Raw genomic sequence first — 17,223 nt, forward strand, 5'->3', positions numbered from 1 at the left:
GATATTGGCCGAATGCAGGTAGGCGGGCCTAGTTTAGTTTGGGAACACGTTTGGCTTGGACCAAAGGATCTGTTTCTTTGCTGTAATGACTTTGACTGATTCTGTGATAATGACCAGATATTAGAGTACATTTTGGAGAGATGAGATGTGGAATAAATACAAATGAGGAAACTAGGGTGAATATCCCCCCCCTCCTCACCAAAATAATGGCCATGAGAACTTTTGCCACTACCAGAGTAGGCAGACTGGACCTTAACACCACTAAAAGATGGCCCTTCCAACAGTGCAGCAGTCCCGTGGTACCTCATGACTCTTTGGTTTCTGTTTAGTTTGTGTGCTTTGTAAAGCTGGAGGTGATTGCACTATTGGATAACCCTGGTGCAAAAATACCCCCATGTTTCTCACAGCACTTGAGATACATACTGACTTTATAAATTGTGTATACATCATTGGCCTTGCTAAGGTAGGAATAATGACCTGTATTGATGGGAAGTGATGACTGCAAATTACCAATTTACCAAACACTAGGGTTTTGAATGTTTAATGTAGTTGCAGACGATAGAAGAGTAACCGTCCCCTGGTTACTGAGATTGCTATAGTATTTCGAGTAGTTTCGCCATTTCTGTCATTTTTTTTGGATAAAGTCAGAAATCACATGATCACAGGTTAAAGTCCAATAGGTTTATTTGAAAACACCAAGCTTTCAGAGCCTCACTGAAGGAGTTCAGGTTTTAGTCTGTTTTTTGTTTTGGATAAGCAATTTTAACTGGTCTCATCCTAATGTTCAAATCCCTCTGACGACAACACTCCCCTCGCACCCTTACATTCTGGTTTGGGGTGACAACAGTAGGCCTGGGCCCAAAAATTTTGGGAGCAGAATTCTCGAGCTTTGGGCCCAGGCACCTGGAGGTACAACCGCCAATCCTGAGGGCAAAGTGAGGGATGGGCTGGAGTCCAGTTTGAAGGACAACAATTCTCAGGGGAGCGGTTTGTAGGACTAAATGGGGTTAGGGGTAAGGAGGGCATGAGACTCTGGAGGGACTTGAAAGTTTATGAAAAAAGCTTCAATGATTTAGGAGGATTAAAAAACACCCATTTGTATCCTGACAGGTGGCCATTAAGTCGATTCGCAAAGACAAAATCAAAGATGAGCAGGATCTTGTCCATATCCGACGAGAGATTGAGATCATGTCATCGCTCAACCACCCACACATCATCAATATATATGAAGGTAGGCCTGGGCTGCCAATATACTGGGAATTGACAGCAGCTTTGAATCCCAACCATCTTCTCTGAACTTTACCTTCGTAGTTACTTCCTAAGCTAACTCCGAAGTAAAAGAAGACATTTTGCCCTATCGCCATCTATCCATATTTCTTTTTTATTGTCCTGATCTTGCCTGTGTTTAAATTTGGCCACTTGACCCCCATTTTTCTTGCCCTACTTGCCCTTTGAAGTGCCCCAGATATTGGGGAAGAAGCACCCTGTCACTTCCTGTCAATGTGACTGCTGTATTGGGAAAGAACCAATACAATGTTCCCATAACTGAGGCAGGCACTAACCCTTCGCATTTTTTTCTTTTGGATAAGATGTTAAACCAAGAACCCATCATCTCTGGCTGAAAAAAATTCACTGTTCCTCTTCAAAGAAGCACAAGGGAGCTCCACATGGTGTCATGAACAATATTCAAGCCTCAACCAACATCACTGAAAGAGAGATAACAAAGTGTGGAGCTGGATGAACACAGCAGGCCAAGCAGCATCTTAGGAGCACCAAAGCTGACATTTCAGGCCTAGACCCTTCATCAGAGAGGGGGTCCACCTATCTGCTCCTCTATCCATATTTAGTCTGCTTTCCCCCCCCCCCCCACTCCCTATTTATTCCAGAACCCTCACCCCGTCCCCTTCTCTGATGAAGGGTCGAGGCCTGAAACATCAGCTTTTGTGCTCCTGAGATGCTGCTTGGCCTGCTGTGTTCATCCAGCCCCACACTTTGTTATCTCGGATTCTCCAGCATCTGCAGTTCCCATTCTCACTGAAAGAGAGTATCTGATCATTTTCACATTGATGTTTGTGGGATCTTGCTGTGGGGGCGGGGTAGGGGGGAATGGTTGCCCCATTTCATGCACTAAAATGGTGACTTAAAAAGTAATTGCAGGCTGGGGTGTCCTATGGTTAAAAGTTGCTTCTAGAAATCAAAGCTTATCTTTTATGTTGCTGTAGTGGGTCTAAATGTCTGATTTCAGCAGCACTAGTCTACCCCTATACAGGCAGCTTATTAAGTTTGTACATGGGGGAACGGAAAACTTCCCTGAGTTGAAGTCCCACTAACTCTTTAGCGGGCGAAGATTTTTTTGCTGAAACTGGACAGCCCGCCTGTATTGTACTGAGTACTGCTTTTTACGCACAAGCCCAGATGTGAACATCAGCCAACAATTGGGTTGCATTGGGAGAAAGGCCAGTAAAGTGGGGGCTGATCCCGAGCCCCTGCCCCAGCAGCCAGAACCCCACACATCAGAATGATCTGCTAGGATGAGATCCTGTAGGGTCGTCTTGTACCCCAGAGGGTGGGTTCACACCATCAGGGAGTAAAGTGGTGCTAAATGAGGGAAGTAAACAATTTGACTGTGTGCAGCTCCCTGACAAACAGAGTCCACCTGTAATTTTAGATTCTCCTGTATGCGCTGTGCAGGCCACGCCCTATGGGGGGGAACTGGGTCTGCTTTGTGTAAAGTGCACAGCTGTGTCCAATAGTCCCAATAACTCGTTTGGCAGTCTTCCCACCCTTGATCTTTAAATAAAAATGTTGTATGTTTTTTTTAATGCTTTTAAGTGGGTTGTAAAGCATACAGCATTGCTTGATTTATGAAGTGCCTCTTGAACCTTCCAAGCAAATAGCCTATGTTGTGGGATCTGCGGGGCACTGAGATGGTGTTTCTATGCATGGGGGCTTCAGTCATTCTTGTATCTCTTCCAAGACCTGCTGTGGCTTGGGGCCCAGGACCTGTAGGTACAGGAACATTCTTGCTGATTGCAGTCCCTGTTGTTCCCTGGTAACCTGGTATGATCTCTGGTCATCACTGAGGACCTGAAAGTACTGATGAGGAAATCTCCCAGTGTCCACTTTCTTGTTTTCCATCATGTGTTCCCATGGTGAACAATGCACTTGCAAAGTGGAAGGTTTGCACCCGCCATATGATTGCTGCTATGGTTGAGCAGCCAACTGTCACCCACCTCCTGGGCCCACTCAGTAAGAAATAGCACTGGGGCAAGAAAGTGTGGCCTACAGTGTCGACATTTTGAGAGAAGCCAATGCCTGGATAAGTGTGGTCATTGTCCCACAGAATGTCACTACTCAACCTGGTACAGAGTAGGCACTTGAAAATAATAATACCTTATTGCACTGCCAGTATCGCTCTTTGTACGGCTCTACACTTTGGATATGCTGATAAACGGTCAGTAAGTGACGTTGATGGATGGTTTTATTAGCCATTCCTGAAACAAGAGTATTGTGACTGTTTACAATAGGAAGGTGCCTGCTGATTGCATTTCCTTATAGCTCTGAGTGCTTTCTGTTGCTGTAATGAGATAACGGCGTGAGATGGAAACTCGAACCTTTTTTTTTCGCCTTCTCTTCTGTGACGGGAAATTCCACAAATCTAATGTTTGGTGTTTTAGCAAAGCCCCAGCCAAGAGGAAATTACTGACCCTTTCCAAGGTTGGTCTGTTTTGTGAATTTACACATTCTTTCTTGCGAGTGAACATTCCATTGTTCATTATTCCCTGCAATCACGTCGAGTCCCTATTATTGCCATGAATTCAGTGGATGAAAATGAAGGAAATTTCCATGTGGTTGGATAATGCCATCATTCTCTGGTGTCTGCTGTCTGATGTAAACAACACGCTCTTATTCGGCCCAAATCCGACACTTTTTTTTTGTTTTAGTGCTTTTTTTTAGCTGTTTCGACCTGGCTGATACAGTGTTGTGTCTCCTCTCCTGTTTATTGCATTGTCGTTCCTCTCGCTGTGTCTCTGGTGCCTCGTTCCACACCTCCAGCGGCCACAATGAACGAGAAAGGACTTGCATTTGTATAGCGCCTTGCGTGCTCCCAGGATGCCCCGAAGCACTTTGCAGCGAATGAAGTCCTGTCGAAGTTTGGTCACTGTTGTAATCGTAAGGAAATAGGTCAGCCAATACAGCAAGATCCCACAAATACCAATCTGTTAATGGCCGGATACTTTGTGTATGTGTGTGTGTTGATGTTAAATACTAGCCAGGACAGGGAGAGAGCTCTCTGGTTCTTCAAAATAGTGGTGTGGGATTTTTTTTAAAGCCCACCTAAGAAAGTAGACAGAGACCCCTCTTTTCCCCCCCCTCCCAAAAAAACTTTTTTTTTGAAATACAAAGAAATTGTGGAGTTTAAACTGGGGAACGCAGCCAGGTGACAGCACTACCAGCTGACTTTGTTGAGCCATCATAGTGTGAATATGTCTTAAGGTGTAAATGAGATTGCTATAATTTTGATGGTTTGGTGGATTTAAAACCTGCTGGTATTATGTCCCAATGGAGTTTTGCACTGGAAATAAGCCTGGCACCTTGGCCCTACTTGAGGTGTGGCCAGACAAATGATGAGTTTTTTGGTACCAAAGCACTTCTAACATATGCCACTTGGAAGCTAAACTGTAGGTCAGGAACAGCAGCTGGTGAGAAAAGAAACTGGAAGCTTAAAGAAGAATTGCTTTCTCATGAGACAGGAATTCTTAATGTTATCTTGGGTCAGACTCACCTCAGGTTTTTAACATTCTCTACGAAGCTCTCAGTTTCGTTTCATTTCATAAATGTTCCCGATGCTGTTTTTAATGTTAGGGGAATCTCTCTAAAGTGAAGGGGAATACTGCAAACTGATATCACCCCACAGGGATTTTCCCTCCTTCACAATTTATTTGGCTGATTTTCAGCAAATAAAATCAGAAGTCATGCCATTAGGTAAAGATTGAAGAGATTCCAGGCTCACCTACAAGTACCAAACCAACAGCCCCAGAAGAACGTTTCTGGTATTTGTGGTATTGTCTCCTTGGAGATCTCTTCTATGACGAATGTGCAGGAGTGCTGAAGTTCATTCCATGGTGCTTTGCCATGTCTCTCTGGTGCTACAAAGAATGGCATTGGGTTCTACCATCATCATTGGCACCTGCCATGCAGAAAATCCTCTGTGGTGCCTTCAGATGGTTGGAATGTCTGACATTATTTATTATTTCAAAGTAGGACCTCCCTGAAATGAGAGCCTGTATGCTGACCAGCCAGGGTATAGTGCCACTTGGGCTTTTCATTTATAGGATGAGGGCATCACTAACTAGGCCAGCATTTATTGTCCAAACCTAATTACCCAGAGGGCAGCTTAAGGTCACATTACTGTGGGTCTGGAGTCATGTGTAGGCCAGACCAGGTAAGGATGGCAGTTTCCTTCCCTAAAGGACATTAGTGAACCAGATGGGCTTTTCCAACAATCCACTGTGGATTCACTCTTAATTCCAGAGTTCTAATGAATTCAAATTCCGCCATTTGTCATGGTGGGATCCAAACCAGAGTCGCCAGAATATTAGATAGCAGGAATTGCAGATGCCAGAGAATCTGAGATAAAAAGGTATAGAGGTGGATGAACATAGCAGGCCAAACAGGAAGGCTGACATTTCGGGCCTAGACCTTCTGGGCCCGAAACGTCAGATGTCAGACTTCCTGCTCCTCTGCTGCTTGGCCTGCTGTGTTCATCCAGCACTACACCTTGTTATCTCAGTCTCCCCAGAACATTACTTGGGATTAACAATCCGATGATAATACCACTAAGCTGTCACCTTCCCCCAATTCGTCCCAAATGCGTAAGGCTGCATGTTGCAATTTCTTGTTCCCTTCTCCCATCCCTGACCTGAGCTATGAGTTGCTGTCTCTGGGACTAATATGTGCAGTCAGAAGTGCCAAACTGCCAAATATTGGAGACACTGGCATTGATTCCCTTGTCTCTGAGTCTTTCTTCCAGTCACTGCAGTCGATAATTAAGAACGAGTAGGGTTGACTATTTTCTGATGATCATTTGATTATTGCTAATGGCATCTTGTAAGGATCCTTCAGAGTTTGGCTTTCAAAGCTACACAAAACACCATTTTTGGTGCATTGGTGTTTAGGATAAACCATAAAAATTCTCATGGTCAGCGGAAACGGGGACTGACTGAGGGAGTATACGAGATATCAGAAATGAAGAAGGTTCCAAACCCGAAATGTCAACTTTCCTGCTCCTCAGATGCTGCTTGGCCTGCTGTGTTCATGCAGTTCTACACCTTGTTGTCTCGATTCTCCAGCATCTGCAGTTCCTACCATCTCTGAGTACTCAGGATTAATATTGCTGCCTACTCCTTCCCTCACCTGCAACCTTCCCATTGTGAGAGTTGCATGCAGTCTTTCCCTGCATGACTAAAAGAATGTTGTTGGTCACAGTCTATTTAATTTGATGGCTGTTGGAAAACTTTCGTCACTTCTTGTGGAATTCACACCAAGATAGTCAGGCTTCAGTGAGCACGCATTGTAGGGTGCTGTTCCTTTTTAACTTGAGCTTCTCTTGACCTGGTCAAGTCAAAGAATTGCACAAGTCAAGTGAAACCCTTAGCTCTCTGGGTCCTAATTGCATGCGAGTCTCCACCTCGCACCCTCGCCCCAACTTCCTGGAAGAGCCCACTATTTCTGGCAAGGCCAGAACATGAGGCAGGTTTGTTAGGCCTCCCATCTCCCAAAGTGCATTGCAAATGCTTCATTGCTACTCAGTCAAAATACTGGAGCTCCCTGCCTGTCAGCATTCTGTGTCCTAGCTGCGTATAGACTGCAGTGGTTCAAGAAGGTGGCTTACCACTACTTTGAGGACAACCAGAGATGAGCAATAAATCCTGCCCCAGCCAGCGATGCCCACAGCCCATGAAAGAGTTAAACAAAACGCTGAGCAACAGATCATAAGGCTCAGAATTTGTTGGTGTCATTTTCTTTTCAATAAATGTTGAGGTGTGGTTTGTTGAACAAAAGATAATGAGTTAGATTCCTAGTGGGTGGCTGGTGATGCGCAATCAATATTGTTCTTGTGATATGAAAATGGAGAGGGAGTTCCTTGACATTTTTTGTTCTGTTATTACAAAGATTATAACACATTTACTTCACAGACTTTATCTGTTCTAGTTGTTAACAAACATACAGCATGTTACATGGAGAGTTTTATGGTGCGATTTTTAGATGTCAAAATATGCCATACAGCAGAGGTGACTGGAATAACCCATTGTGAATAGGATCTAGCACTGAATCTAAGGAAGAACTGTAGTGATTGGACAGTGCGTGTATCAGAGATAATAGGAACTGCAGATGCTGGAGAATCCGAGATAATAAGGTGTGGAGCTGGATGAAGATGTTGCTTGGCCTGCTGTGCTCATCCAGCTCCACACCTTGTTATCTTGGGCAGTGGGTGTAGGTACTTTTCCAAGGTACTTCCACTTGCTATTGCCTTGGTCATTGAAATTTTTTGGGCTATTTGGCCATGAGGATATCACAGCCAAGCCTACCGTTATTCGGAGTCAAACACTGATGAGGCATCCTTTTCTAACAGAGTTTTTCCATGTTCTGATTAAGAATGACCCAGCCTGAGTTTTACTGAACTTTTTGCCATTAGTTAGCACTCTTACTGCTGCCTTCAGCTTTGGCTGAGGACAGACAAAAGAGAGGCCCACATCAGTTTGCTTACTTTCTATCAATGAACAGCCAGCTTTTTCAGGTAGCTGTGGTAACAGTGAAAATACAGATCTTGTTCACCAACAATCTTCATTTATGGTCCTGATGCCTGTTGCATTTAACTTCGTTGAATCTGCAGCTCTTAGGGTGATGCTGCTGTCAATTGGAGATTGAGTCAGAGGGTTATCTCCTAGCTTGGTCTTCAACCTGAGCTGGTATTGACTGGCTCCCCGCTGAGAGCTGTTATTTTAACATGAACCATTCATCCAGTCATTTTGAGCTCTTTCACTATGGCTATCAAAACCACCAATTTCATTGCCATCTGGTGATCTGAGTTCTAACCTCAATTAGGGGTTTGCTTTGGTGACATAAACTTGTCATGACAAGGTTTGCCAATGTTAATGGAATAGTGTACACCCTTCAAAAGTCAGTACACTTATGGGCTTTTCTTTATTCTTAATTTCTTTTAGTTTTTGAAAACAAGGATAAAATTGTGATCATTATGGAGTATGCAAGCAAGGGTGATCTATACGACTTCATCAATGAGAAGCAGAGTCTGACTGAGCAAGAAGCCCGTCATTTCTTCAGACAGATTGTATCTGCCATTCATTACTGTCACAAGGTATGATATCAGACAGCATCTGCTAAACAGCTTGTCTCTCTCGGTGGGTGGCATATGGGATTCTAACACAAATCGATTTTTTTTTTTCCCAATGGGCTTTGTCTGCACAATCGGAATTAGTGAACACTGCAACTTACATAGCTGTATGCAACTTTTATACTGATGTGCACACTGTCTGTCTGTGTCTGTTTCTCATTCGTTCAGTCTTACACTGTCTCTCTACATAATCCATTTTGGTGATTCTCTGCCCCACCTGCAGTACCACCACATCCCACCCACCCACCCAATCCTATCAGTGCCCCTCCCAGGTTGGTTTCAAGTTGTGGGGTTTCATTTAACTCCGCAATTGCAGAGCTTATTGCATATAGCATGAATACTGCCTCCTCCCCATGTCACTTCAGCTCTAATGATGAGTCGTCTAGACTCAAAATGTTGGCTGGCTGCCTCTGCATGGATGTTGCCTGACCCGCTGTGATTTCGAGCGTTTTTTGTTTTCGGTACAGACTCCTCCATCTGTAGTACCTTGTTCCTGCCTTTCGGTAAGAGAGATTGGTGAGGGACGTACATAAGTTGATGCTGGCGGATATGCACAGGCTGGTGTCTGGAGTGTCAGGGTTGGGTGTGGTTGTGAAGCCGCATGCAGTCCAATAGCTTGCGGATACTCTCTCCATTCAGATTTGCTCAGGTGAGGGATCAGTGGGTCCCTGGTACCTATTGAATGCTCAGCCCCCTGTGCTAATCAGTTACCCTGGGAACAGAGAAAGTGAAGTAACTGAAAGTAAAACCCTCCAACTGACACTCATTGTATTTTAATGAGGGCTGGTGAGAAACAGGTTGTTTTCAAACAATTACCTTAGGTGTAACCAGATTCTTTGCTGATAAGGTCACAGGTTTGAATGATGTTATTCTGTCCAAAATAAAATGGGTGCGTTGAGTGTGCTGACGAATATGACATATAGATCAACATGAATTCTTTGATTCCGGCAATCGCTGCTGGCTGGTTGATATCGACATGTTAATGACGTACTCTGCAGAGGGTTATGGGGGAAGGCAGGGTTGGAGGGGTTGAGAATAGGGAAGGAGTGTTTGCCATTTTTTGCATCTGAATTCCCATTCGTGCGAAGCTCTTTTTATCAACAAAGTGATGCTGCTTTTAATTAACAAAAGAAAACTGGGCAGGCATCAAGGTGTTTTCTTGTTAAATGTTTTCCTTTCTTCCCATCTTTTGTAATCTAACCCTCCATGCTTTCGAGAATAGCTAGACCAACAAGAATGCAGTCAAGTTCATTTGTGATTTTGAATCTAAAGTTGAGGAATGTGTGGGAGAGTTTTTTTTTTGTCTGTGTTTTGCCTCTCGTGAAACCTGAGCTGGCAATATCGGAGATTAAGAAACATTTTTACTGTAATTAAAAAGCATCTACAGTTTCTTTTTCCCCTCTTCTCCATTCACACTCGTATCGGGTGTGGTCCGAATCAAATCCAGCAAATTTCCTTCTTGTGTGATCCCAACTGTAATATCATCAAGACCCCTGATAGCTCTATAGGTGTAATGCCAGAGCCCACCCAGTCATGTCTTTTCCTGTAAATGTGACTGATGATCTGAGACAGCATTCCTTGACAGATTTCACTCCCTTCTCCACTCTCTGCTCCCCCCACCCATCCAGGTTGGACCAGATAAGTAAGCAAGCCTTGTATTTCCTGTTACTACAGGAGATTGTGTGGGGTAATCATATGGAATTGCTTAAAATTATAAAAGCATTGGAGGAGGTTGATACAGAGAAAATACCCCCTGCTGGGAGAATCATGAACAAAAGAGCATAATTTTAAAAGGAGAGCTGTGTAGGAAGAGAAATCAGGAAGCACTTGTTTGACGCACTCGTTTGACGCACTCTTTTGCTGGAATGTTTGTCAAAGCTGGGCTTAATTGGCATTTTCCAGACTCTGATGAATACCTCCCTCCACCAGCGCGCACAGGCAGTTGTCAGTACCATCTACACGAAGCACAGCAGCAAGTCTCCTTCAGCAGCACCTCCCAAACCCATGACCTTGACCAGTTCCAAGATCAGATACATGCAAACATTGCCAAGTGCAACTTTCCCTCCAAGTCTCACGTTCCCTCCCGACTTGGAAATCTATCACCCTTCATCCACTGTCACTGGATCCAACTCCCTTCCCAATGATACTACTTGTGTCCCAACGACTGCAACAGCTCAACATGGTGATTCACCATCACCTTCTCTAGGATTTGGGCACTATATGCTAGCCCAGCCAGAAAAACATACATCATAGCATTCAGTACAATAAGACTTGAAAGCAGAAGTAGGCCACTTGGCCCATCAAGTCAGCTTCTCCGTTCAATGAGATCATTAATCCTTAACTCCACTTTCCTGCTTTATCCCCATAACTTTTAATTCCCTTTATAATTTTAAAAATTGTCTACTTATTTACTGAGCCCCAGTGGCCCTCTGCAGTAAAGAATTCCACAGATTCGCTACCTTCTGAGAGAAGTGGCTTCTCATCTCTGTTCTAATTGGATGATTCCTTAATATGAGATTATACCCAATTCATCCAGTGAATAAATCTAAAGAAAAAGAAGTTGCTGAGTTGAGGACTATGGAAGTGATACAGAGCAGCCATGGTCTAATTGCATGGCTGAACAAACTTGAGGGGCCGAATGGCTGCTTCCTTTCATTGTGGTATTCACAGGGAGTTGGGGCACAGAAATTGCCTGGGTACCCATAATTGGCACCGTGTGTAGCCTGGGCTCTTTCAACCTTACCAACTACTCTTCCAGGCATCAACAAGCTAAAAGACCATTTGCCAAACACTCTTCAGCTGATCCCAGTGCCAGTGTTCTGTCCTCACTTGAAAACATTGTCCAAAAAAATAAATGTGTTCGTGATCATTTTCCCTTTTAAAGGAAAGGAAGTTGCAAGATTTGAATTTCCTGTTTCATTTTATTTTCTTTTTGCTCTCCCAAATAATCCAGTACTGTCTAGAACAAGTCCCATTTGTGTTTTCATAATATTTGGCGACATGCAAGAATCATTTCTAACCACCTGGGTCTTTTTAAAACCAAAAAAGTTAAAACAGATGTTGGCAACCCAACGTGACCAGCTCAAAATAGATGTTGTTCCCTATTAGTAATAATTCAATTATACCAGTCCCCTTTCTCGTAAGATTGCACAGGTCCCTTGTTAGAAGGGCTGAGTGTTTTTGGGGTGGGATGAGCTGCGTTTGAGGGGCTTTGTTTTCTTGCTCCTTGGATGGTGGTTGATTCGTCCCCAGGTACCTCTGAAGCAACCTGCTGGGGCACAGCAAGCTAGAGAGAGCTAGTCTGCATGCTGTGTGTCTTGGCGTTGTGCCACTTTGCGTTAGGGCAATACAAGTCATGTGCAGGGATCAGACGAAGCCTGTTTCCAATTGAGCCTAATTTACAAGCCCTGTGTTCACTGCAGGTGGAGAAAGACCGTGGGGGTGGTGGGAAGATAGGGGGAAGGCATGCCAGAGGTGAAAGGTCATTCTGCTTTTCCTCCCACACCACCTCCACATAAAAGACTCTACTCATTTTCCAGTTCTCTTTAGACAAGACTCGAGGGGAATTAAACCTTCAGGGCTTTTCTTCAAACACTCTTTTTCATTCAAGGGGAACCAAGAAACTTAATGGACAATTGTTTGGAATGTGGGGCCTGGATTCAATACCCACAATGAATGCTCAGCCTCAAAAGATGAAAGCCAAGCTGGAGATTTAGCTGAAAGCGACATGCAATCTTATTTTCTGTATGTCAGGCAATAAGACTCGTAGTCTGGTGTCTGAAAGCACCACTTGGCATTGCAGGAGCACATAGAGCCTTGACTTTCATTCCTCAGTCATTGCTATCTTCCCCTCCTCCGGCTAAGATGGGTTCCACAGTTATCTTCCCATCCCTGGGGTTAAGAATGCAAAAATGTAGCTGGGCTCCCTGTTCCTTTTCTGCCCAGTGAGATCCCCCGGCACACTGCACCTGCGTGGTGCTGATCAATTTCACAAGTAGATTTCAAGAATGCTGTCTTTGGTCAGATTTTCTTCCTGTAGGATTCAACATGTACTGCCCAGTCCTGCCCTTGAAATATTCTTTTTGTTTTTGACAGTTATGTCATCATAAGGATAGATACGATTGTGTTGGAGGTGGAATAGTTAAGGTTCACTAGGCCCCTGGAATGAGAGAACCATCAATTGAGGAGAAGCTGAAGAAACTTGGGTTTGTAATCCCTGGAATTTAGATGAATGAAAAGTGATTTCATTCATTCTGAAGGGCCTTGATAGGGTTAGACACAGATTGTTAGCCCCTCTTTGGGGAACCTAGAACACTGGGCGTAGCTTCAAGGTGATCACTTCAGTCTGTGATCAGAGAGAATTTCTTCATTTGATTTGTAACTGAATTTTCTGTCTCAAAAGGTTGACTATGCTCCATCACTAAATATACTTAGGGGTGAGATGGACTTCTTGTCTCTTGGCAAGATTGAGGATATGGGAAAAAGGATTTGAACCTGAAGATAGTCATATTGAATGGAAGAGCCATCTCAGTGGGCTGAATGGTCTACCCTAACTCTTTTTCTTTCACTTTTATCTCTGGTTCAAATGCTCAATCTTCAACAGCACCAATGCCTCACCTTCACCGTATGGACTGCAGGGGTTCAAGGCTGTCCTCCATTTTAACAGGGAACAACTAAGGAATGGTAACAAAAGGACACAAATTAACAACATGACTGGAAATTTTTTGTAAGCAAAACATGTTTAAAGAAATTGGGGGAAAAAAATAGACCCTGATTTTTTTTTTTCTGGTTTGAGAGATTAATTTCTGGAAACTTCAAATATGATTTTATCGGCTTGGACAAGTCTAGGGTGGATAGATTTGTGTGTTGCATTGCCTGAAATTTCATGTAATCTTCTCGCACTGATAAAGTGGGATTTGGGGTTATTTGGACATTATTGGATTGGGGCAGTTCTGTTCAGAGCTGTAGCACAGCATGAGGCAGCTAACATCTTCAGGAGAAGCAGGAACGAGCGCTGGAGGCTTGAAAATGAGCTGAATGCATTGACTGTAGAACGCTGAAACAACTGCTCCTTGGGCTAGACGGCACTCCCAGCCTAGTTTCCTCTGACAGGCAAGTGGGTGCTGTCTTCTTCCCATGTCTGCTGGTTCACATCCCGAATTCTTAGTGTCAAAGTTCCATGCCTCGCTATTCCAGTTAAACCATCTGCCAGACAAGGGCACACTGAACAATGCAGCTCTGCAGTGCTCAGTCAAGAAATGCAAACAACTGCATAACAAAGGCCCAAAACGTCAGCTTTTCTGCTCCTAAGATGCTGCTTGGCCTGCTGTGTTCATCCAGCTCCACACTTTATCTCTGCATAACAAAATTATTGCCTCTGTAGGAGCTTGAAGCCCTTCATGAGTGAGCACCACTCTCTGCACAGAGGGAGGGACAAAGGAACTCGAAGCTCCTTTGTTTCCACTGTCTAAACCTTTTTCAAGTATGCAGTAAAGCCGAGATGGATTGAGAAATGTTTGACTGTCTCTCAGCACCCTCTCGATCGGAGCGAAGAATTTATGGTCTTGGTTTGGTTTCCTGTTTTCCAGAATGGGATTGTGCACCGGGACCTGAAGCTGGAGAACATCCTGCTGGATGCCACCAGGAATGTCAAGGTAAGGAGTGCGGCTTTGCCAGGTTGCTGAAGTTTGTTCAGAGAGCAGTTTCTCGGTTAAAGGTGTGAAGTTTCCCTTAGCCATGGTGTTGACTTTTTTATTGCAGATCCCTCCATGGTTCTACCTCCTCCTCCCTATCTCCCATTGCTTTCATAGCCCTCTGAAATACCTGTGCCGCTCCAAATTTAGCGTCCCTGAAAGTGATCAGCAGTGTGATTGCTCACTATTTTCAAATCCAGCTGAGAGCCTTAAACTACAGAATTCCTTGCTGCACCTCTGTTGCTATGCTGTCCTTTTTAAAGTCATTTTTGCTTCATTGAGGAAGCCTTTGGCCATCAGCTCTAATGTCTCATGTGGCTGAATGTCGAAATCTGTTGGATAACATTTCCATGATATAACTTGAGATGCTTTGCAAAATTAAAAGTGCGATTATAAATATAAAATGGAGACTGTGTGTAGAGGAGAAATAGCCTCTGAATTGAAAAGTGTGTTTCTCCCTGATTCTGTGATTACTTAGGGATGGCCTGAAACAAGGTACCCTTGTCTGGAAAATCATTCACCTTTTGTTTCTGCCTCCACGTTACTGTACTCTTCAAATCAATAAGTATTACCTTCCTGACTGCAGCAGGCTAAGTTGATTAAAATACTAATTGCAGCCTCTGTTCCCTTGCAAACCAATAAATGGGATTGTTTTGTGATGGGTTTTCTAAAAGGTCACTTAACAAACAAGCATTGTCACTTAGCAACTGCTACAAACATACTCAGCCCTAACTATCTCAATAAGAGTCACTCAGTCCCAATCTCTCATTTTTCCAGAAATCTATTTTCAGTTCCAATGAGAGTGTCACTACTTCTCTCTTCCCCAGCATCAAAAACCACTCAATCACCCCAAGTAGCAATCACTGACACCCATTGCAGAATACCTACACACAATCTGTGCCCAGGCTCGATTTAAACCATAGCCATGGCTATCTGTGTCAAGAGCTACCTGTTTTAGATCTTCAGAGCAGATTTCAGACAGTCCAATGTTTCAGTTCACTTCACAATCATTTATTGGAATTGGGTGTTTTCCCTTCCCTTTCTGCTTTTATGTAGATATTGCAGACAGAATCTGTTCATTTGGTCCAACTGATCCATGCCAAGCAATTTATGGTACATCTAACCCTATCTGTGTGTATTTATCTTCCTTTCCCCCTCAACTGGATCGAACCATCACCCCTAGATATACAATAACGTTACCATCACTGAATTGCCCACTATCAACAGTTGCCAGAAACTGAACTGGACCAGGCACACCAATAATCCAGCTACACGAGCACGTCAGAGGATTGGAATCCTACAAGTAGAAACTAGCCTCTTGAGTTTCCAAAGTCTGCCTAGCATCCACAAGGTACAGGTGGAGAGTGATGGAATACTCCCCACCAGCCTGGATAAGCAGCCAATGTAATTGGTACCACAAGCCTTCACTCCCTTAAGTATCAATGCTCAATAGCAGCAGTGTGCACCATCTTCCAGCTGCACGGTAGAAATTCACCAGGTCTCCTTAGGCAGCACCCTCCAAACCCATTACTAACTCCATCTAGAAAGACCAGGAACATCAGCACCCGTAAGTTCCCATCCAAGCCACCCTCGTCCTGACTTGGAAATATATGTTTGTTTCTGCACTGTCACTGGGTCAAAATATGAAATCCTTCTCCTATAGCAAATAACCTTCAGCAATTCCAAAAGTCAACTTGCCACCATCACCTCACAGGCAACTAGGAATGGGCAATAAATGTTGTCCCAGCCAGCAAAATGCACATTCCCCAAATAATTGATTTTTCTGTTTAGAGAAAGAAACTAACTTTCCCTTAAAGAATGTTTCCGGTGCAGTGACCCTTCTTGTAAACAACAAGAGAGGTTCTTTCTCTGTGATGAAGAAAGACTACTCATCCCAAAACATTAACTCTGATTTCTATCAATAGAAGCTGCTTGAGCTGCTGAGTTTTTCCAGCATTCTCAGTCTTTAATTTTTGTTTTTGGACTTGGATAAATCATTGGAATGGAAAATATAGGGGAAAGATCAAGTAATTAGGGTGAACTAGATCATTTAAAGAGCTGTTGTTAACTTGGTTAGACCAACTGGTTTCTTCTGATTTTTGTCATTCTGAAATCCTTAGATAAAGAGACAGAGTTCTGAATATTCATTTCAGTTACACTACAGTTTTGGGCCTGATGATGGATGTTTTAAGGACAAAAAGATGCCGAATGGGAAAGTAACAAAGGAATGTTAAAGAGCATTAATCAGATCAAATTCATAAAATTCCACTCTACAGATGTTTTTTGCAATGGATTTCTGTAATAATTGATTCTAGTTGAGAATCTGTAAATTCTGTCTGCAATCATTTAACCAGATTGCAGCAGTTTGGTCTGATTTTCATTGAATATTTGAACTTTTTTTCTTCAGAGCATTGAATGCTTACTTACGGAGTGCATTCAAAACAGAGGGGAGAGGGGTCTAGGCCTGAAACATCAGCTTTCGTGCTCCTAAGATACTTCTTGGCCCCCTGTGCTCATCCAGCTCCACACTCTGTTATTTCAAAGCAGAATAGGATAGTTTTTTGTGGTTTTAAAGAAATTGGGGCTCATGGAGGAAATGCAAGCAGTGAGATAGAAGATAAGCCAAGATCTCATTGAATGGTGGAGAAATTTTGATGGGCCATATGGTCGACTCCAGCCTTGTCCCTTATTTCTTTAATTTTGGAATTTATTATTCAATCTGACAACACACCATGCACTTGTTTCAGTTTTTCTCCCCCACTTTGTTTTCTTCTGAAGCTGTTGAGTGCGGTTTCACAAGTATTTATACCTTTGTCTAGCCTATCCATTCTGTAGTGCCATGAAAATATTTGATTGTAGAAAATAACAAGAGGTCAGCCTGATTCTGGCATTGCCATAGCCCCCGTGCACCTAAAGGCAAGAAGTGCTATATGATAAATAGACCAGAGACCCCATCTGATTTCCTCCTCTGCCTCTCTGACCAGGCCCTGAAGTGAACTGTAAAAGCACTCCCCTCCAAAGGCTCAACCAGTAGCTGACTGGAGCCCACCCTTCACTGGGGTGTACTAATTGCATTAGACTCTCATTTTGCAGTATCTATTCAGCCTATTTTTG

The 17,223-nt window shown here is 43.5% G+C and overlaps 1 protein-coding gene across 3 annotated transcripts in view; it reads left to right on the plus strand.

The window, feature by feature from the left end:
* nuak2 (NUAK family, SNF1-like kinase, 2) overlaps positions 1–17,223 on the plus strand; it is a 50,545-nt gene that overhangs the window by 25,374 nt on the left and 7,948 nt on the right. For all 3 annotated transcript variants that reach the window (XM_048552927.2, XM_048552930.2, XM_048552928.2), the window contains 3 exons: positions 1,111–1,231; positions 8,229–8,380; positions 14,005–14,070. In XM_048552927.2, coding sequence (XP_048408884.1) covers positions 1,111–1,231; positions 8,229–8,380; positions 14,005–14,070 — 339 coding nt within the window. The remainder of the gene's footprint in view (positions 1–1,110; positions 1,232–8,228; positions 8,381–14,004; positions 14,071–17,223) is intronic.

The sequence above is a fragment of the Stegostoma tigrinum genome, chromosome 21 (genome assembly GCF_030684315.1).
Source record: "Stegostoma tigrinum isolate sSteTig4 chromosome 21, sSteTig4.hap1, whole genome shotgun sequence".
In the NCBI taxonomy this organism is placed as follows: Eukaryota; Metazoa; Chordata; class Chondrichthyes; order Orectolobiformes; family Stegostomatidae; genus Stegostoma; species Stegostoma tigrinum.